The sequence below is a fragment of the Nycticebus coucang genome, chromosome 5 (assembly GCF_027406575.1).
Source record: "Nycticebus coucang isolate mNycCou1 chromosome 5, mNycCou1.pri, whole genome shotgun sequence".
Classification (NCBI taxonomy): domain Eukaryota; kingdom Metazoa; phylum Chordata; class Mammalia; order Primates; family Lorisidae; genus Nycticebus; species Nycticebus coucang.
The window spans coordinates 40,944,436-40,967,059 of NC_069784.1; the positions used below are offsets into that span (position 1 = coordinate 40,944,436).

Genomic DNA, 22,624 nt, shown 5'->3' on the forward strand with positions numbered 1-22,624 from the left:
TAAGGACCTTATTTTGGTAAAAATTTATGGGTATATATGGGGCACAGAGAAGATCCAGAAAGATATATACTAAGATGTTAACAGTAGTAAATTCTAGATGACAGGAGTGTGAAGTGTTAATTTTTATTATTTTATTTATTTATTTTTTTGAGACCAAAGTCTCACTTTGTTGCCCTCGGTGACACTGCTCACCACAACCTCAAACTCATGGGCTTAAGCGATTCTCTTTCCTCAGCCTCCCAAGTAGCTGGGACTACAGGTGCCTGCCATACCACCTAGCTATTTTCTTGTTGCAGTCGTCATTGTTGTTTTAGCGGGCCTGGCTGGGCTTGAACCCGCCAGCCTGAGTGTATGTGGCTGGTGCCCTACCCACTGAGCTACCGGCACCACCATGGAGTGTTAATTTTTAGTATTTTAGCTTATTTTATTTTATAAAATTCTACAATACATATGCACTGCTTCATTAATGAAATGTTTTAAACACTTTTTCAAAGAAAGTAATGCATGAAATCACATTTTGGTATCTAGCAACATGAAAGTTACTGGGACCTTGACAAGATCTTTCAGTGGAATAGGGGAAGCAAAGCATAAAAGTTTGTTGGTTGATCTTATGTCAAACACTGAGTTATCATATGACCCAGCAATTACACTTCTAGGTGTATTCCCAAGAGAATTAAACACACATATCCACATAAAAACTTGTAGCTCAAAGTGAAAACCCAAATGTCCATAACTAGATGAATAAACAAATGGTAGTATATCCATATCATGGAATATTATTAAGAAATAAAGTATTGATATATGCTACACAAACATTGAAAGTATCAGGTTTCAGTGAAAGAACCAATCACAAAAGAAAATAATAATTGTGTGATTCCAGTACATGAAATTTTCAGAATAGGTTATTCCATAGAAAGTGTATTAAGTGGTTGCCTTAAGAGGAAAAAGAGAAGATGGGGAGTGACTTCTAATGGGTATCAGGTTTATTTTGGGAGTGTTGAAAATGTCCTTTAAAGTGATGTTTGTACAACTCTGTGAATATAATAAAAAACGGTGAATTGTACACTTTATAAGGTTAAATTTTATGGTATATGGATATTTTTTTCTCTGAGATAAGAGTCTCACTCCATGGTCCTAGACTAGAGTGCTGTGGCATTAGCCTTACTTACAGCACCCTGAAACTCCTGGGTTCAAACAATCCTGCTGTCTCAGACCCCCAAGTAGCCGGAACTAGAGGCACCTGCTACAATGCACGGCTAATTTTTTCTATTTTTAGTAGAAACGGGGTCTCGTTTAGGCTAGTCTGGAACTTTTGAGCTCAAGGGATCCTCCCTCATTGGCTTCCCAAAGTGCTAAGAATATCGACATGAGCCACTGCACAATGACAATGAATTATATTTTAGTAAAACTGTTACTAAAAAGAAAAAACATTAACAGAATCTACTTGACATTTGTATTTGTTTCATTTCCTTTTAGTACTTTTCTGATTTACTATTTTTTTTTTTGCTATTGTACAGGTTTTTTTTTTTTTTTTTAACTTCTCTTACTTCCAGGGATCTGTTAATCATTTTTCAAAACCTTATCTCCCCTCTCTTAATTTCTATCTCCATACCACTCCCAAACTTTCCCAAATCAAAGATTAACCAGATAAAAAAAATACTTGATGATCTTAAAAGTATTACATGAGACTACCGTTCAGATCTTTCACACAATCTAATATATGTGCATATTTCTCCCCCTCCCCACTATAGAAAAAGCAACGTTTGCGTAAGAATAAACATCACCTCAAGCAAACATTATACCAAATAGCCTGAATTCAAAGCAAATTTTGGATTGTATAAAATCACTCTGTAAAGTTACAAAACAAGTATCCCTCACTCTTTAGAAATGTTTGAATATTTAAATAATGCTACCATAATACATTTTCTTTGATGAAACAAAAAATAACAAAATGGTAAGTAGAGTATATCATGACTTTATGGGTAAAAAGACCAAACAAGTATATATACAAATCTAGTGGTAAAGCTAAGTTTAGAGCTGATATTTCTCTTGGATTGTAGAATTTCAATAGTTTACAATAATTATCTATTACAGTAATACCTGAGCAATTTAGCTAAAGATATAAATAATAATAAAAATCCTGCAAAAATAATATTCAAACTTATAGAACCCAAATTAAAATAATAGAAAAACAGAAAATTTTTCCTTCCAAAAAAAGGTATCAAAGACAAAGGTTTTGATACCCTTACACAGATAACTCACAAGCCTTATGTGAATCAACTTTTTTCTGTATTCCTTAAATAAAATCGTATAATCAACTGACAAAAAAAGCAAGTTTCATATCGAAATACACTTTCAGAATACATTTATAATTAACTTATTAATACGAAAGTATATTTAAAAAGTAATACTCAACAGTAACCAAGTAGGTGTGGGGGGAAGAGGGGTTGGGTTAATTCATACCCAAATGAACAATGCACACATTCTGGGTGAAGGGTACACTTACAATGTTGACTTAAAATACACAAAAGTAAATTATGTAACCAAAACATGTGTACCCAGTAATATTCTGAAATTAAAAAAAACAACAACGGCATTTCATTGAAATCTTTACATATACAAGATTTTATTATTTTTGGTGCATCTTCTTACGCATTTCTTCAAGAGCTGCTTCTTTTTCTTTCAGCACCTGCTTAAGTCTTCTTATTTTTTCATCTCGAATGGTTTCCTCTAACTCTGGTGGTGTTGTAGGAAAAATATCTTCAGTATAATTTTTATTAAAGGAATGGCTTTGTTCATAAGCTGCATTTGAATTCAATGTGCCTTTCTCCTGCTTTTCATGGATATGGTGTTCTATCCCAGTTTTCTTTTCTTCCTTGCTTTTGCTACAGCTTGTGTGAAGAATATGTTGTGATACATCTGAAGGTGGTAAAATACTACTATGGAGCTGGTAACTAGTGACATTAGTTTCCCCATTTATGACTGTGTCATGAGCACCCTCTGTTTTTCTCTTCTTTGTGTGATCCATCTTCTTCATGGATTTTGCTTTTCTTTTCTTATCAAAACTCTGTTGCAATATCAAATAAGATTCCAAAAGAAAAACAGGATGTTATTCCCATATATATTATATGTATGTAGTGCTGTCAAATTTAACAAAGTGTGCAGAAACAAATATTAAGCGAATTAATTATAATTAATTCAAATATTTAGCCAATTAATTTATAAGTAATTCAACAAGATTTATGGGACTACTACAGTAAGAAATGTTACCCACTGTACAGTACCAAAATCAGTAACAATGTCCTAATTATATCAAGGATAAATTACCTAATTCACATTTTCTTGCTGAAATATGAGAAGACACATTGACCTACTACCAAAATATAATGGCACTTGTGGAGTGCCTGAAAAATACAATTGATATAATTTTTTTCTTTTCCATTGAATAGTAGGCACATGTGGAATATTTGAGAATGCTTGACTGGTCTCAGATCTAAAGTTCAGAATTATTAAGTGATGATATATGACTAAACAATACAGTAGGCAAAGTTATAGGGACATTTCTTTTCATCATTATTAACCATATAGCTTGCTTAAAATGTTTGGAATAAGAATATTACTGCAATGAACATCTGCATGTTTATATTTTCCACTATACTTGGATTATTTCCTTTAGATAGTGTCTTCACAGTAGGATAACTAGTTAAAAAGATACAGCTATTTTCTTATAATGGAAAATAAATAGTAACTAAACAAAAATATTTAACATCTTTAATTAACTTGGGATGCACTTTTACCTGTGTATATATGGTTTTTTTTATCATTGTTTTGGTATATATTAAATCTGGCAACAATTGCCATTCATACTAATGTACAAGGATAAACACAAAATTAAAAAAATTCATATATCTATATATTTTTGTAATATCTACAAAGAATGCTTTCAAATCTATTACCTGTTTTCTTTCTTCGGTCTTCACCATAAACTCTGTATCTTTGTAAGCACCACTCTTCACCAAACTGCTAAAGGCATGAAAACCTTCTCCAGAGCCTAAATGGTCAGGAATTCGAGTAAGGCGCACTCTCAAATCTTTAGTGAGACCAAATATCTTTTTAAATTCAGCATCACTCTTCAGAGACAATATCTTATTATTTCTTCCTTGCAAAATTTTCTTGTTTTTTTCTTTAGTACCTTTTTCTAATGTTGATGCCATTTCATTCTGGATCTGGAATTAGGAAAAAAAAAATATTGGTAATTACTTAAGTTATCTCAAAAAATTAGCAACTAAGTGATTATCTTATCTTATACAAAAGAACATATGAAGCTTTAAAATCCTAAGTGGTTGGTTTGCATTTCCCTTGCCTTGCCACCCACACTCGAACAACTCAATTTAACTAAGTACAAACTTAAAATATTTCCCTATGACTTTTTACTTAATTTGTTGCCCTAGATAGGTAAAAAGTGCTTAATTCTCAGTCAACTGAAATGAGAACACAAACTAATGACAACTTAAAAAAAATCAATATCACATTATTTAGAAATTGTAGTTTTCTGGACAAGTCTTCTGCCTTTAATAAATCTTGAATTTAATAATCAGAACTCACATCTTTACATCTCTATAGTTCAATGAATTCTGTATTGGAGGGAAGAAATACTTACATTCTTAGACCTCTAAAGTAAGTAAGGAGAAGGTAGGTACAAATATTTGGTAAGCACACAGACATATACTTTAAGTAGAACAGAAAGGTAACTGGGTAACTGTATGTTGCGTGATTGGATAAGCCAGAAAGAAGAGCTAAAAAAAGGAAACTTGTGTACCAAATATATTCCACCATTCAAAGATGTTGATAAAATCCTAATTTCTACAAACTACTAAAACATACTAACTAGTCCTGTCTTACCTCTTCCATGGGCTACTTAAAAAAACTGCAGAGTATTTCACCATCACACACACATATGCACACACATACACAAAATCTAAAAAATGCTAAAACCCTACTCTCCTATATGCATAGTACTGATCTCTTCATATACTAAAAAGTAGGCTATTAAGTATACATGTACATATACTATATGTACACATCTGTATGTATATATATACACACACATATATATATATACTCACACAATTTTATTAAACTTTGAATTCACATTATTCTTCTCCATCTCTTCTAAATCTTATTGCTCTCTGATGTTTTTGTTTTAAAGATTTGGCATGCCAAGTAATTAAAGAAAAAGATACTGCTTGGACAATCCCAACTGTACTCCTCTTCAGATATTTACTCAGGTGAAAGCTTTGACTTAAGCATTCATGTATGTATAGTATGTGTGTAGTAGGGTGGGTGGGAGAAGAGGTATCATAGATAACTTTGAGAATTAAGAAAGAAAAAGTATCTATATAAATATATAAAAAAGAACATCCTGACATGGAAAAATTACCTTTGGTTCTTGGTCTCTGAAAACACACTGTTGTGAAGTAATAGTTGTTGCATCAACAGAGGAACTTATTTTCTCTATGCTCTGGATGATATTTCCTTTTCTGGGGGCATTTTGTCCTGTACTAAATCCATCTGGAAAGAGTGGATTTGTGAATAAAGTCTTACTCTGTTTTAAGCAGTTATTGGATCGATTCATATTATGTGGATTTGTGGGAGGAGATAATTTCTCAATGTTTTTATTCTTCTCTGCCCTTTGATTGGCCATGAAAGCAAGCTGGGTACTGGACAATGATTTTGTCTCCATCTGGGAAGATTTACTTTTAGCCAAAACAATATTTACAACCTCTTTGGATATTTCTGTGACTGGACTTGGACTCACTATCTGTAAAGTATCTTTTCTTAGTGGAGGATCAGGAGAAACAGAATTCTGTTGGTCAATTTGTGATGGCAGAACATCTGTCTCCTTTTTAGCCAATAGATAGACTTTCCCATTAAACATAACCAAAGCATTATCTTTAATTGACATACTTTTGGATTGTGTTGCACTAGGACCGATGGTACTCAATGGTGGCATACTTATGGTATTATCTCCCAACCTCTTCCTATCTACGAAAGTTTTTAAAATCCTTGAAGCCACATTATTTGAAGACTTAATAGGAACAAGAGATGGAGTATAAGGCTGTAGATTTTCTTGAAAAATCCATTTCACTGGAGCAGCTTGAGAATGCTGACCACCTTTCAATTGTGTCTCTGTAGCAACATTCATTGGAATTTGTGTGGTATTTAGTATCATCGGCTTTGCTATTTCTGTAACAGGTTTTGGATAAATGTTTTGAAAGTTCTTGGTTACTACATTTTTCACTGTTTTTACAGGAGATACATAAATAACGGTTGGCATTTGGGATGCCTCAACTGTTCCTGAGGTACTTGTGGTTGCAGCTGCCAATATCTTTTGCTGAACTGAAGGAGGCAATGATGATGCTGGTAAAGATTTCACTTCAGCATGGGCTGGAATCTGTATATGATGCCCAGAAGGCAAAACAGGAGACTTCACAGTCATCGGAAGACTCTGGGTATTAATTACAATATAAGATGAATCATTTTGTGTTGAGGAGGGAGGAACAGCAAATGTTTGCATGGTGAGTCCATCAATTTTCACACCATGACTTTGAACTTTAGAAACTGATGAAGTAAAGTTTTCAGTGCCCAGAGAAGTAGCTCTACCTTTTTCTGCTGTATCTACTGTTCTTGTAAGAAAATAGTTTGAAGAACTGGCTGGCTGAAAAATGGGCAATTGAACTGATGCACTTGTGGAAGGGCTGGAAATCTGAGTCTGAAAGGTAACTTGAACTGGTTTTCCTGTATTCCCCTTTAAAGCATCAGACATGACTGGAGATTGAACTAGCGGTGTAAGATTTCCAGAAGAATTAGGAATTGGAAGTAACTGCAGAAGATTTTTTCCATCCAAGCCAATCGTCTGCACTACTTGGTACATGCAGCCTGAAACACTTAAAAGAACATTATGAGTAAATAAATACAACATACTACATGGTATATACATTTTATTTAAAAACAAATATTTTAAAATATTAAAATGCAATAAAAATGTGTAATTTTTCATATTGAATTTTCAAAGTGAAATATTGCAAAATTAAAGATCTGAAGTAGAAGACTACTAAATGAAGACATAGCTTTCATTTAGATCTTCTCATCTGGCAATGCCCATGGCTCAGTGGTTAGGGTGCTAGTCACATACACCCACACTGGCGGGTTTGAACCCAGCCCGGGGCCAGCTAAACAATAATGACAACTGCAACAACAACAAAAATAGCCGGGCGTTGTGGTGGGCGCCTATAGTCCCTACTTGGGAGGCTGAGGCAAGAGAATCGCTTAAGCCCAGGAGTTTGTGGTTGATATGAGCGGTGACACCACAGCACTCTATCGAGGGCGACAAAGTGAAACTCTGTCTCAAAAAAAAAAAAAAATAGATCTTCTCACCTGATCAGGCAACAGGTATGAGATACTCACATTTATTCCTAAAACTTTAAGACTTTTCTACAGTTTTACCCTGTATAAAACTATGCTTCTAGAGGAGGCTTCTATTAAAATATTTACATCCTTCCTTCTCTTTTTCTTTGTATTATTTACTCTTGTCCTCCTCCTTTCCTTTTCCCAAGCAGGATTCTCACTACCCTTCCACTTACTCTTATTCTACTTGCCTCACTTTTTTCTCTCCTTGATCTGTTGTCTTCTTCCTACTAACGATTCACAAGTTCTACCATTGGCCACACTTTTGCTTAAGGCATCTGTTATGATGATACCTTTTGTCACATTTTTGTGGCAGAATCATTTTCTTTTGCAATACTGATGTGGTACATTTGAGGTTTGGTGCTACAAAGTCCTTTTACAGTAACTATTTTCATCATTTTATTATCTTTTTTTTTTGAGACAGAGTCTCACTTTGTCACCCTCGGTAGAGTGCCATAGTTTCATAGCTCACAGCAACCTCAAACTCTTGGGCACAAGCGATTCTCTTGCTTCAGCCTCCTGAGTAGCTGAGACTACAGGCACCTGCCATAATGCCTGGCTATTTTTACAGATGGGGTCTCGCTCTGGCTCAGGCTGGTCTTGAACCTGTGAGCTCAAGGAATCCACCCACTTGGGCCTCCCAAAGTGCTAGGATTACAGGTGTGAGCCACTGCGCCCATCCCCCATCATTTTATTATCGGTTGCCTATCAAGTCTTGCATATAATAGAAGCATAATTTCAGCTGAATAGTTTTCAATGAATGCAGGACAGACTGGCAATCAGTATTTTTTTTTTTTTAACTAACCAATTTTGATCCCCAAGCTTAAGTGATTTCTTAGTTCAAAATAGCTGATTTTAAGAAAAGCCAATATATACTAATCTCTATATGTATAATCAATTATTCGGGGATTATTTGAATGTAGACACCTTATTTACATCTACAACTGAGCTCTCATGGGACAGTGTTATCACACATATTATCATTCTACCTAAGTACTCATGCCCCATCTAACTCATCATAGCATATATGGTACGTTCCAAGAGATACATTTTCTGACCACCTTAAATTATCCTTGTCCTTCCGTCATAATTAATCTATAACATCACATCTGTTAAATTCCATCATGGTACACTTGACAGGTTGCATCATCATATATTAGTATGTTTGTCTACTGTCTCTTATGTAGCAACATGAGTGCAGAGTCCATGTCCTACAGTATGGTCTTAGACAACTTACATCAAATGAAGAAAACCATTCGAGGACAAAAAAATAATAATTAGGATTCTGAAAAGTATAAAGGTGTGTTTTCCTATCTACAGATGTGCTTTTAAAACACTCAAGTATTAATTTAAAAGCCAAAAATTCTATACATCCTAGAAGTGCTGGAACTCAGTTTTACTTTTCAACAGTTTAAGTAACATCATTATACATTTACAAAAAGTTAAAACAGTCTTCTGGACACTTGGTAGGTATCCCAGAATGTTACCCTGCCTTTTAATAAAAATTCACCTCTGAGAAAGAAGAATGACCCTAAAGAAAGTATGAATTCTTGCTTTTAGAGCTTGAAGAGAAAAACTCACCTTCATGACCTCCCTGCACACCCATCCTCCCGAAGCAAATATGAACTAGATAAGCACTTATTCAACAACTCATTAAACAAAAAGCTACTAGCTACAGAAACATCTTCCTTTGGAATTAGATGGAAGGTTGAAATAATTCTAATCTAATAGTTTTGTTTTCTTTATGAAAAGGAAGATAACTTCTGTTAAAAATAAGGGCAAAGATAGAGATTTGAGGAGAATCAAAGACTTGAAATAGTCCTTGTGAAAGAATAAGCTGACCACAGAAAATATTAGAGCTGCCAGGTAGGGGTTGATGGCCTAGAGAGATGCACAGTGATTATGAATTTATATTGGTATCTATCTATACACTTGTGAGATTTTCCTTGTCATATCAGGCACAGGCCAAGAGAAAGCATATTGCTGAGTTATTCAGGATTGTGGTTGTTTCATAAAGTAGCAACAAAAATCAAATAGGAAACGAATTTGAAGTATTAATAAGAGTTATTAAAATGAAATATAGAATCTACCTTGGTTAGGAAGGAAATGAGAGAATAAAAAGCTAAAGTATAAGGATAAAATAAAGGGATTATTGGACTAGAAGGTTAAATAAAGTTAAAGAACAGTCACAGTGGGAGCACTTAAACAAGGAAGCTAGAAATATACACGTTGGCATTTAGAAAGGATGACTGAATCAATTTTGTAGATGCACAATTTCATCTAGTAATAAGGACTACAGAAGTAGATAGATGTAAAAGAATAGAGAGTAAGATCACTGGAAAAGAAGATCTTTGCACTCTAAGACCAGGTGACAAAAAGATTATCCACATAGATGATGAAATCACATAGGATTAGAGGGAAGCTAGTGTATGGTATTAATGAGCCACAATTAAAGAGTGATAAGCCACGAAGTTATCTTGAAGCCCTGCTCTCTTAGGCAGCCAATTTTCTTTCCTATTACTAACCAAAACTTCACTCTCAAAGATTACCAAATATGTTCTCACATTTAATGTTTTTACTCTATCCTCATTCTCTAGGTGTTTTCTGTTGAAGCAATTGATGGTGGTAGTTGATTATTCCTCCATCTTAAACCTTTTTCTTTTCTTTTCTTTTTTTTTAGAGACAGAGTCTTATTTTGTGGCCCTTGGTAGAGTACCATGGAGTCACAGCTCAGTGCAACCTCTTGGGCTAGGTGATTCTCTTGTGTCAGTCTCCCTCCAAGTAGCTGGGACTACAGGTACCCGCCACAACGCCCGGCTATTTTTTTGTTGTTGTTGTAGTTTGGCTGGGGCTGGGTTTGAAACCACCACCCTTGGTATATGGGGCTGGTGCCCTACTCACTGAGCCACAGGCGCCGCCCTTAAACCTTTTCATGGGTTCCATTGTGTAAAATTTCTGTTTCTTTTTGTTGTAGTTATTTATTTATTTGTAGCAGATAGGCCAGGGGAGGTTCAAACCCGCCACCCTTGGTATATGGGGCTGGCGCCCTACCCACTGAGCCACAGGTGCTGCCCAATTTCTGTTTCTTTCTGTTGACTTTCTTAATGTTCTTTTTATCCACTTTCTCCATTGTCAGTTATGCATGGCCCACAAAGTACAATTCTTGAGTCTGTTTTTCGCCTTTAAGAGATTCTTCCTTAAAGACTACACGAATTTTCATCGTTTCAACTATTTCCTTCAACTATCTCCTTTGTTTGACTCCCATAGTTATATTCTTTTATTCCTATCTCCTAATATTGACCTTAGTTCCATATTTGTGACAATACTTACCATTTATTTTTAATACCATCACTTTAAATTTAACAAGTTAAAATTACTCTTTTTTTTTTTTGGCCAGGGCTGGGTTTGAACCCACCACCTGCAGCATATGGGGCCGGTGCCCTACTCCTTGAGCCACAAGCGCCGCCCTAAAATTACTCTTTATTGAGAACTAGAACTCTATCCTACCATCCAATCATGTAGCAGCACCACTATTTTCTAGATCATACAGACTTTAAATCACCTAGTCATCTGTGATTTATCCTTACCATTCTTATTTACATTCTGTTCATTCACAGCACCTTACATACATGCTTACAAAAAGCAGTCAATACACAACTACTGAGACACCAAGTCCATAATTTTCCTTTTAACAGATTTTACCCATTTTCTATTTCTTCACCAATCCAACTTACACTATCCAGATCAGAGCCTCATCATCCGTGACTAGCACTCATCATCTCATGTCTACATCATTTTGCTCTGATGTTTAAACTAGTTTTTCTGACTACATCCAGTTAGTTAGGTATCTCTAACAGATTGAAATTATTGCTTTCATTCTGTTACCTCCTGTTCAAAATTTCTATGTTAATCATTGCCAATTCAGGCTGACATGAAAGCCATCTACAATTTAGTCCCATCAATTTCTTTTTTCTTTCTTTTTTTTTTTTTTGTAGAGACACAGTCTCACTTTAGAGCCCTTGGTAGAGTGCCGTGGTGTCACACAGCTCACAGCAACTTCCAACTCCTGGGCTTAGGCGATTCTCTTGCCTCCGCCTCCCAAGTAGCTGGGACTACAGGTGCCTGCCACAACGCCCGGCTATTTTTTTTTTTTTGTTGTTGTTGTTGTTGCAGTTTGGCTGGGGCTGAGTTCCAATATGCCACCCTCAGTATGGTATATGGGCCAGTGTCCTACCCACTGAGCCACAACTGATGCCCATGTAAGAATTTTTTATTTTTGAGACAGAGTCTCACTATGTCACCCTCCGTAGAGTGCTATGGCATCACAGCTCACAGCAACCTCAAACTCTTTTGGGCTTAAGCGATTCTTCTGCCTCAGCCCCCCAAGTAGCTGGGACTACAGCCGCTCACCACAACACCCAGCTATTTTTTTTGTTGTTGTTGTTGGCTGTAGTTGTCACTGCTGTTTGGTAGGCCCAGGCTGGGCTCGAACCCACCATCTCCAGTGTATGTGGCTGGTGCCCTACCTGTTTGAGCTACTGGAGCTGAGCTCATTCATTATTTTCAAAAAAAAGTTCAAAGTACTTTATTTTGATCAACATAATCAACATAATTTAAGTGTGCCATGGAAGTTTAACTGTAAGTTCAAATGTGCCATGAGATGAAAAAGGTTGAAAAATACTCCTATAAATAGCATTACTTACAATTTGTGTACATGGAACCTCTATTCTTACCAGAGAGATCTCTTTGCTATTATGAAATGCCACTTATATATTATTTACTCAAGGTATTATATTTTTTCCTTCTCTAACAAAATAAAATGAGGTTCAGATTCCATCTTCTCCATGAAATATCTACCAGTCACTCAAGCTTTCATTTTCTTCCAACTTGGAATCCTGAAAACACTCCCATTGGCGCCACTATGCTGGGAATTATATAATGTCTTCTCCATTGCCGTTTATCTATTGGCTTATTTTAAAAAATGAGTTTTTCCTCGATAAGACTGAAATTCCTTAAAAAAGAGACCACTGTGTGATTTATTTTGCAATGTCTTTCTAATACCAAGCATAATATACCCTCAAAAATTATTACATTGAAGTACCCGGGCGTTGTGGTAGGTGCCTGTAGTCCCAGATACTTGGGAGGCTGAGGCAAGAGAATCACATAAGGCCAAGAGTTGGAGGTTGCTGTGAGCGGTGACACCATAGCACTTTACCAAGGGTGACACACTGAGATTCTGTCTCAAAAAAAAAAACACAAACTATATATATATATATACACATTACATTGAAAATGATGTAGTTGTTTCCAATCACCATTTCAAGTGAACTATCTGAATGCCTTTTATTGTCTACTACTCTCCTTTGGCTTACTTTTGTAATATATTTATCAGTAACATTTATCTAACAAATTATAAGCTTCAACAGAGTGGAACCCATGCCTCTATAATTTATGTAGGAACAAACATATTTTAACTGACATTGCATTTAAACAAATTACATAGGCTTCTAGTATTTCACACACTGCATTATATGGCCTATTTCGGCTTTACAAAAAATATATATAAATATTGCATAAACTTTTTCAAGTCTGATCATTGGACTTTTCCCCTCTCTTTTCCTCTACTTTCTCTCTCAAAAGGGGAAAAATGCAGCTCTTCCCTGTCAATATATCAGTAGAAAGTCGCATAATCTACCCACAGACCGTAAATTCCTTAAGGGTATGTTGTTTAAGGCCGAGCATTGTTGCTCATGCCTGTAATTCCAGCACTTTGGGAGGCTAGGTGGGTGGACCACCTGAGCTCACGAGTTCAAGACCAGCCTGAGCTAGAGTGAGTCCCCATCTCTAAAAATAGCTGGGTGTTGTGGCAGGAGGGTGAGGCAAGAGAATCACTTGAGTCCTAAGAGTTAGAAATTGCTGTGAGCTATGACACCAGACCACTCTACTGGTGACAAAGTGAGACTCTGCCTCAAAACAAAACAAAACATATCTTTGGCCAGGCATGGTGGCTAGTGCCTGTAATCCTAGCACTCTAGGAGGCTGAGGCAGATGGATTGCTTGAGTTCATGAGTTCAAGAACAGCCTGAGCAAAAGCAAGACCCTGTTTCTACTAAAAATAGAAAAACTGAGGCAAGAGGATCACTTGAGACTGAGCTGGAGGTTTCTGTGAGCTACGATGTCATGGTACTCTACCCAGGGCTACAGCTTGAGACTCTGTCTCAAAAAAAAAAAAGGGGGGGGGGTTGGTGTCTAATTCTTATCTACAGCCTTTTGAGCAACTGGACATTGCAGACAATAGTGTTAGCTGAACTAAATCCTACAAGCTATAATAAAAAAAATCCATGATTTGGCAATAAAATAGAATGAGTTCTATAAACTAAAATTAACCGAAATACAAAATGCTAAGGAGAGAATTAATAAATCAGGGTGAAATTCATACTTCTTTAATCAATATACATTTTTTTTTTTTGATCTAAAAAGAATTTTCTATTGAAGAGATTAACCAAAACCCTACAAAGATCCCAATCTGCTCATTAATGTCAGAACTAAAACTAGAACCAGATTCTGCACTCCATGCTCTGGTTTGGTCACCTAAAAATAATCATCAACATGCTAATTACTTTTAAAACAAACTAGTATTTAAAATGAGAAATTACAATGAATTACAAAAATTTTCTTTTAAGACTTTAAAAGAGAAAAGATTATGGGCTTCTAATCTTGGCTTTTATAATCACTAGTTGACTGACTAAAAAACCTACTTCACCTCTGAATATGTTTCTCCATTTGCTAAATGGGGAAAATAAGCCTTGCTATTGGAAATAAATGAAATAACTGCCTGTTAGTTATCATCTTCCATTAAAATGTACAATTGCCCCCAAGAATAAGAAATGAATCAGATAGTATCTTTGAGAATTTTAATTAAAAAGGTATATTAAACATACCAAAAATGTTACATAACTTCAGACATTTTTATTATTCTAACATTAACAAGCATTCACATATTAGAAATGAGATGATAAAAATGTTGGAGACTAATGAATATTTTGTAGCTATGTTTGCAAAATATATTTTTTCAACCATTAGAAGACTTTTCCATCTTACTATTTATGATAATATAACATTAAGTACATACTTAACATAATATACATAAAAGTATATAGCAGAATATATACCATATAATATTAGGTACACAACAGATATATTATAATAGTTGTAATTAACTCTAATCCTAATAAGCAGCCCAGCATGGGCAGTATTACCATTCCCATTTTATAGGTGAGAAAATGGAGGTTCAGAAAAATTTAATAACATTTGGATTATATGCTCTCCTTGGGCAATCTTACCCAATTTTTTTGTATTACAGAGTCCAAAAAATTCAAATACACAAATGGAAAGAGTACTAGATTTCACTTAGCCTGTGTATATATCTGTGTTTATCTCTTAAAACACATACACATATAAACCACAAAAGATAAAACTTACACAGTATACATTTAAATGCACACTGAAGTAACAGGAATCATTACCAGTCTAATCAAGCCCAAGCCCTTTGCTGAAGACACTAATTTTAGCTCCCCATTTGAAAAGAAAGGGTCAAAGGAAGATAGAAGCCAACTGCCAATCACATGACATCTTAATTATTATTATTACAGGATGTATAATCACAGGCGTTTATTATAATACCTCTAAACTGATGCCTCCCAAGTCTTTATTTTCAGCTCTGACTCAGCCTTAGTTTCACATGAAATATCTCTGATTGCTTTCTGACTGTGTTCCTCACCTTAGATAATTTACCAATATTCATCTAGAAAACTGGCATTATAATCGTGGCCCCTTTCTTCTCGACAATTCACTAATGAGGTCTGTCCATTTTCCCTTCTGTATTTCTTTGAATCCAACCCCTAGTGTACATCAGCTAGTTTGGCCCTGAAAAATCTCTGAAAAGACAACTGAAATGGAATCCTTACATATGCATCCCTCACCCTCAAATCTGCACTGCCAAAATGCATACCTGTGTTCATCTTTTCTGTAAAATCCTCCGAACAATCTCCAATAGACAAAGTCTAACCTTTTTACTAGGACAAGCCAAACCGTTAAAAGCCATCTATTTATTATACTTGTAGCACAGAATGAAACAAATATCAGTTGTTAGAAATAAACCACACTGGTACTTTATTTACCAATTCCCTCTGCCTAACCATATCCTGCATTCACTTTTAACTAGATAGCTAATACTTAACGTTTCCCAGCTCAGCTGTTCTTGAGACCTTTTCCACAACTCCACTTTTCTATGCCCTCATAGCATCTTGTGCACAATGCTATCAGAAAATTTATCACATTATCTCTACCTTCCCATACCCCCAATCAAGGCAACAAAGTTTTTCATAGCAAAGGGCCATGTGTGTTTTTAGTCAGTCTTTCCATTTAACAGTCTAGTACATACATGCTAGGCACTCAATAAGGTTTTTTTTTTTTTTTTTGCAGTTTTTGGCTGGGGCTGGGTTTGAACCCGCCACCTCCGGTATATGGGGCCAATGCCCTACTCCTCTGAGCCACAGGCACCGCCCCTTTTCTTTCTTTTTTTTGTAGAGATAGAGTCTCACTTTATCACCCTCGGTAGAGTGCCCTGGCGTCACACAGCTCACAACAACCTCCAACTCCTGGGCTGAGGCGATTCTCTTGTCTCAGCCTCCCGAGTGGCTAGGACTACAGGCACCCACCACAACGCCCAGCTATTTTTTTTGTTGCAGTTTGGTGAGGGACGGGCTTGAACCCACCACCCTCGGTACATGGGGCCGGCGCTCCACACACTGAGTCACAGGCGCCACACTCAATGAGTTTTCTTTAACAAATGTTTAAACTGCACTGACAGTAAGTGGTGAATTAGGATACAAATTTAACTCTAAAGCATACCTTCTCTCCACTATACCATTCTGACTCCTGCTTTTTGCTCTTTGCTAATAAAACCCAAGTTGAAACAAACTAAATATGTACTATGAAAAATATCTTCGGGCAGCACCTGTGGCTTAGTGGGTAGGGCGAGGGTGGTGGGTTCAAACCCAGCCCTGGCCAAACTGCCATAAAAAAATAGCCAGGCATTGTGGTGGGCACCTGTAATCCCAGCTACTTGGGAGGCTGAGGCCAGAGAATTGCCTAAGCCCAGGAGTTGGAGGTTGCTGTGAGCTGTGTGATGCTATGGCACTCTACTGAGGGCAATAAAGTGAGACTCTGTCTCTACAAAAAAAAAAAAAAAAAAAAAGGAAAGAAAAAGAAAAATAACTTCAAGATTTTGCCTTTGTACTGTAAAATTAAGCTGGTTTTACATCTTATGCTCTGTGAATTAGAGATTCTTCAAACAATATATATTCTGTATTACATCACTGAATAATTTTAGAAAAGCAATTAACTCACAAAAACTTCAAATGTCTACAGAAAATAAGAAAATCATATAGTTAATTAAATTATGGAGAAAAGAAATGATTTAGTACCATCCAAAGTATTATCAGAAAAATAAGAAAACTATAGGCTTGACATGGTGACTAATGCCTGTAATCCTAGCACTCTTGTAGGCCAAGGCTGGAGGATCACTTGAGTTCAGAAGTTTGAGACCAGCCTGAGTAAGAGTGAGACCTTGTCTCTATTAAAAAGAGAAAAATTTGTTGGGTGTGGTGGCAGGTGCCTATAGTCTCAGCTAGTTGGGAGGTTAAGGCAGGAGGAACACTTGAACCCAGGAGTTTGAGGTTGCTGTGAAATAGGCTGATGCCATGACACACTAGCCTGGGCAACAGAGTGAGACTGTATCAAAAAAAAAAAAAAAAAAAGAGAGAGAGAAGAAAAGAAAGAAAAAATGAAAAATAAGAAAACTAACCTTCCAATAAACTAAAACAGCTGATGTTAAAAATATTACTTACAAAATTATATTTAGATGTCATACAGATTGTTACTTATAAAACAGAATAAAATCAAATATACAACCATTAAGCAAAATAAGTGTTAATCACCTTCAGGAAGATATTTAGTAAATATCCCAAATAATGTGATATAGAACATCAGTGACTATAGAAATAAATGCAAAGATAACGAAAACCAGTAAGTTAATGAACTGCAAGAGATATAGAAATATAACTAAAACATAATCTTTAAAAATATCCCCTATGTCCAAAAGGATTAGAGTCTGGATAAAAGAATTAAATAACAATTGAAAATGTAAAATTTTTGTTTACCGCAGCACAATTCACAATTGCAATGATGTGGAAGCAACCCAAATGCCTATCAATACATGAGTAGATGTGGTGTTTGTATACCATGGAGTACTACTGAGCTATAAAAAAGTTGTGATCTAGTATTTTTTTGTAAGAACCTGGATGAGCCTGGAGATTATTATTCTTAAGTATCTCAAGGATGGGAAAACAAATACTACATGTACTCAATACTAAGGTGGAACCAGTCCATCAACACATAGGTGCATAAAGGGAAGTGAAGTAAAATTCAACAGGAATCAAGCAGGTGGGAGGGGAGGGAAGGAGGTTGGGTTAATTCACACTTAAATTGTACAACACACATATTAGGTGAGTGTGGGGAGGTTGGATTAATTCACATCGAAATTGTACAATGCACACTTTTAACTTTGACCTGACCCGTACAAAAGAAACCATGTAATCAAGATAGTATATCGTATTTTTGATATTAAAAAGAAGGCAATTCTAAAACAAATTGCCTATAAAATTACACTGTTGGATGTCATCAAATATCTAAGTACTAAAACAAGGTACCAGAAATCAAGCAATCATCAAAAATTCTACTTTTGCACATGTACAGGGTGGTATCGCTGCCTCTTTCCCCAAACTTTCACCACAAATTAATAAAAAAAATCATACATAGAAAAAACGTGACTTTTTATGATTTGAAATCCAATAGTTCCTTTTTGGCAGTTCTTCAATACTGTTTTAGCACACTGCTATCACGGACCATTTCCTTTTGTAATGTGCATGCTTTTAAAGAATCACAATTGCTTACGTTTTTATTACTATCATATTTTTTAACTTGTATTTCCTGGTCTAAAAGTTGTATACAATTAAAGTTGTAGTCTTGTAGTAATAGCTAACACTTAATGCTTTACTTTTTCTGCACTAAATATTTTACATACATTCATTCTTTTAATCCTTAAATATATCTAGGTACTATTATTCACATACTGTAAACTGAGGCACATGGTCTCACAAATATTAACTGGCAAAGCTAGGATTAATCCCAGATAGCCAGGTTTTCTTCAAATGAGCATCCTCTTCCATGAGTTTTTCATCTTAGCTCTTCATTTTCCTTCTGCAGACTTATTTTTTTCTCACCACTTATAATACATCCACTAATCGGAGAGTACAAGTTAAAACATTCTGCCTCAGCTACCACGTTCCTGTTTCATCTCATCTTGATTTTAAAAAGCTTTCTAATTATCATTTATTCTCTAAATTTACAAGAATGTCCTTCTAAAATAAAACCTAAAATCTCCCCAGGTCAAACACAGTTCCTTTACACCAGCATTGGGGTGGCACTTCATTACACCTGCTTCAAAACGTTGTTCAACAGAATTCATTTCACACAGAGAACTTCTCTTACTCTTCTCTTTCTTCACACAAAGCTATTGTTTGAAATTTCAAATATTAACTTCCCTCCTTTTAGAACCACTTTTCTTCAATTACATACCTTCACTTTCTTACTAGCTCTATTAAAACGTGACTATTTTCTCTGAGGGTCCAGTGTCACCAAGGCTGGACTTGCTAATCCGTGCTGATTCCTGCGTGTTTTTCTGCGTGTGCGTCAGAATCTTCCAGAAGGTTTTTGACACACAGGACTGTCAGCCATGTTGATATTCCTCTCCTGTGGAGATCTACTCCATCCGCCTATGAAAGTTGAGAAACTGGAGTCCCGCGGAGCCAGGGGAGGGGCTGACTGCCTCAGCCTCTAAAAAGCTTTTAGGTTTCCAAGAAGAACGTGCTCTAAAAGCTCTAAGTGCTGAAGTGCCCCGCGCGTCCCTCAGGAGTGGCGCGCCCTGCTGATCCAACTCCTCTCAAACTCAGAGCGTCCAGAAACGAAGGCCGATTCGACCAGCTGTTAAGTGACCGGCCGAGCGGCGGGCGGGTATGGGGAGTATTTGAAACTGGTACTTACCAAGGCGAGGCGTTGCCTGAATTTTCCTCTGCGGGTTTCAGGAAGACTCTCTGTAGGTTATTGGACATTTTAGAGGGGTGAGAGGGGACAGCTCATCCAGGAAAGTGGGCAGTGTGGGGCCGAGGTTCTCTAAAGGGCGAGAACCAGAGAGAGAGAACGTCGGGCTGGAGTTGCTGCGCAGCAACTCTAAGAGGTTCGATGCTTAAATCAGGGCGACGGCGGCTCTCGCGAGGGCGTATCCCAAGCTTCGGAGGGAGGTGGCGCGGCCGCAGAAAAACCGGAAGACTCGGGCTTCTGACGGCAGCTCCTCCTCCCTTTAGGCTCCGAGAGACTCGGCCCAAGTCTCCGCCCCCTGTAGCTACGACATAGCTCCAGAGCAGCACGGGGGGCGTGGCATTGATGGTGCCGCCTGGAGCAGGGTTAGGTCAGCGACGAAGACGGCGCCAGCCTGGCTCTGCTGACTCCGCCCACCAAAGCCACTAAACCAAGCGTAGCTTGGCTGCTGCTTCCTTGGTCGTAATGTCCGGTTGCTAAGCTGAATGGCTCACTACCGCCCCGCCCTTATGAAACAATCCAATTGCAAGCGACGTTTGCTATCTTTTCTTCCGGATCAAGGAACAAATAGCAAAAGAAAAATCTCCGAACACCTACACAAAATAAAATGTTTCCGGGGTCAATCATAAATGTTCTGTCTTTGTACTCCTTGGTAGTGTAAGTGTTCCTCTCTACTAGCGCTTTAAAAGACATCAGCTTTTTTGGAGTTGTCATACCTCGTTACCTGAAGAAATTTTAGAAGCCAGCCTGTGGACAGCGATACATTGTTACCACTATTCTTAAGGTTTCTCGTTTTTCCCCTCTTTTCTGAAGCCTTAGCTTCCACAATTACTTATCCCTTACTTCCATCTCATTTCCATGCCTCATTCAAAAATGTCACTTATTTTCATATAGTTAATTAGTTTATTCTTCAAAAATTTTGTCTCCTGTATAAACTTATTTTATAAGTTATCTTTATTTGGATCCCCAGAGAAAATCTTTTGAAAAGTCTCTTGATTCCTGCAGTTAAGACAGTATCTGAGCAAAGGGTTCAGTCTCTGGTTACATGATATAAACTCTAGTTCAGCTGCAGCTAGGAGAGTGTGGAAGGAGTGGTTTGGGAGGTCCAGTTTTATCTGGAGTTAGCAGAACTGAGGGAAGTAAACTCATCTGAAATCAAGAGGAGTGGGGGAGGGAAAGGAAAGGATGGATACAATAAACACTGAGTGATATGCACAGTTAACCATGACTCTAGCATTATTATTAATTATTATTATTATTTTGGAGGCAGTCTCACTATGCTGTCCTTGGTAGAGTGCCGTAGCGTCACAGCTCACAGCAACCTCAAACTCTTGGGCTTAAGCTATTCTCTTGCCTCAGCCTCCCAAGTAGCTGGGACTCCAGGTGCCTGCCCCAATGCCTGGCTATTTTTGTTGTTGTTGTTGTTCTGGTTGTCATTGTTGTTTAGCTGGCCCAGGCTGGTTTTGAACCTGCCAGCCTCAGTGCGTGTGGCCAGCGCTCTACTCACTGAGCTATGGGTTATTAGCATTATTAAAGAGATTTATTTAACCAATAATATTTGCACTTTTATAATCCTTTGAAATTAAAAAAAGTAAAATCAGATTGGCATCAGACATGTTAACAGAACATTTGATGCAAAATACAATGGAATTTTGAGATGTTAAGAGATAATTAAGAGGTAAAATTATGAATTATACAAAATTATTATTATTATTATTTTGAGACAGAGTCTCACTTTGCACCCCCACCCCCACTCCCGTAGAGTGCTATGGCATCACAGCTCACAGCAACCTCAAACTCTTGGGCTTAAGTGATACTCTTGTCTCATCCTCTCAAGTAGTTGCAACTACATATGCCCATCACAATGCCAGCTATTTTCAGAGAGAGTGTCTTTCTGACTCAGGCTGGTCTCAAACTCCTGACCTCAGGCAATCCACCTGCCTGGGTGTCCCAGAGTGGTAGGATTACAGACATGAGCCCCCTTGCCCAACTGACTCATGCAAAGTTAAAGAAAATGTTAACTCATTAATGATGGAATGATTAAGAAATTAAAATAGGCAAAAGAGAATCCCAAGAACACACTCTATTTAGGCAATGAGAAATACTGGAGTGGATTTAATAGATGTTAAATTGGACAGTATCTAGAGGGCAATAAAACAAAATGTAATATTTGCAATCTTCCACAGACCACTAGAGAGGGGTGTGGAATCACTTGCATCTCAACCATGCAAATTCATCTCTATCTCTATAAATAGGAATTGTTTGCATCATCAACCCTCCACAAGTTGATTTCTTTTCTTTCATTCTTTTTTTTTTTTTTAAGACAGAGCCTCAAGCTATTGCTTTGGATAGAGTGCTGTGGCAACACAGCTCACAGCAACCTCCAACTCCTGGGCTTAAGCAATTCTCTTGCTTCAGCCTCCCAAGTAGCTGGGACTACAGGCACCCGCCACAACGCCAGGCTATTTTTTGGTTGTAGTTTTCATTGTTTGGCAGGCCTGGGCTGGATTCGAACCTGCCAGCTTTGGTGTATGTGGCTGGCACCTTAGCTGGTTGAGCTACAGGCACCGAACCCACAAGTTAATTTCTTTTCTTTTCTTTCTTTTATTATTTATTTATTTATTTATTTATTGTAGTTTGTTGCCAGAGCCTGGTTTGAACCCACCACCTTTGGTATATGGGGCTGGCACTCTACTCCTGTGAGCCACAGGAACTGGCCCACAAGTTAATTTCTAGCACTAAAGTGTTGAAAAATTCATCAATGATAATGAAAAGTGGAGAACCCTATTGAATCTGATAAACACAGTCTTCTAGATAATATACAAGATTCCATTGAAAGAATATTAGTCCTATTTTTTTCATTTTTTGAGACAGAGTTTCACTCTGTGCCTTGGGAAGAGCACCATGGCATCATAGCTTATAGCAACCCCAGACTCTT

The 22,624-nt window shown here is 37.0% G+C and overlaps 1 protein-coding gene across 1 annotated transcript; it reads right to left on the reverse strand.

Annotated features, from left to right (window-relative positions):
- Positions 1-479: 479 nt before the first annotated feature.
- Positions 480-20,068, reverse strand: LRIF1 (ligand dependent nuclear receptor interacting factor 1). The gene is made up of 4 exons (XM_053591339.1): positions 19,633-20,068; positions 5,441-6,947; positions 3,957-4,226; positions 480-3,067 (listed from the first exon to the last, which is right to left on the reverse strand). Exons 1-4 carry the CDS (start codon positions 19,698-19,700, stop codon positions 2,630-2,632), a joined length of 2,283 nt encoding a protein of 760 aa, XP_053447314.1. The 5' UTR covers positions 19,701-20,068; the 3' UTR covers positions 480-2,629.
- Positions 20,069-22,624: the final 2,556 nt, after the last annotated feature.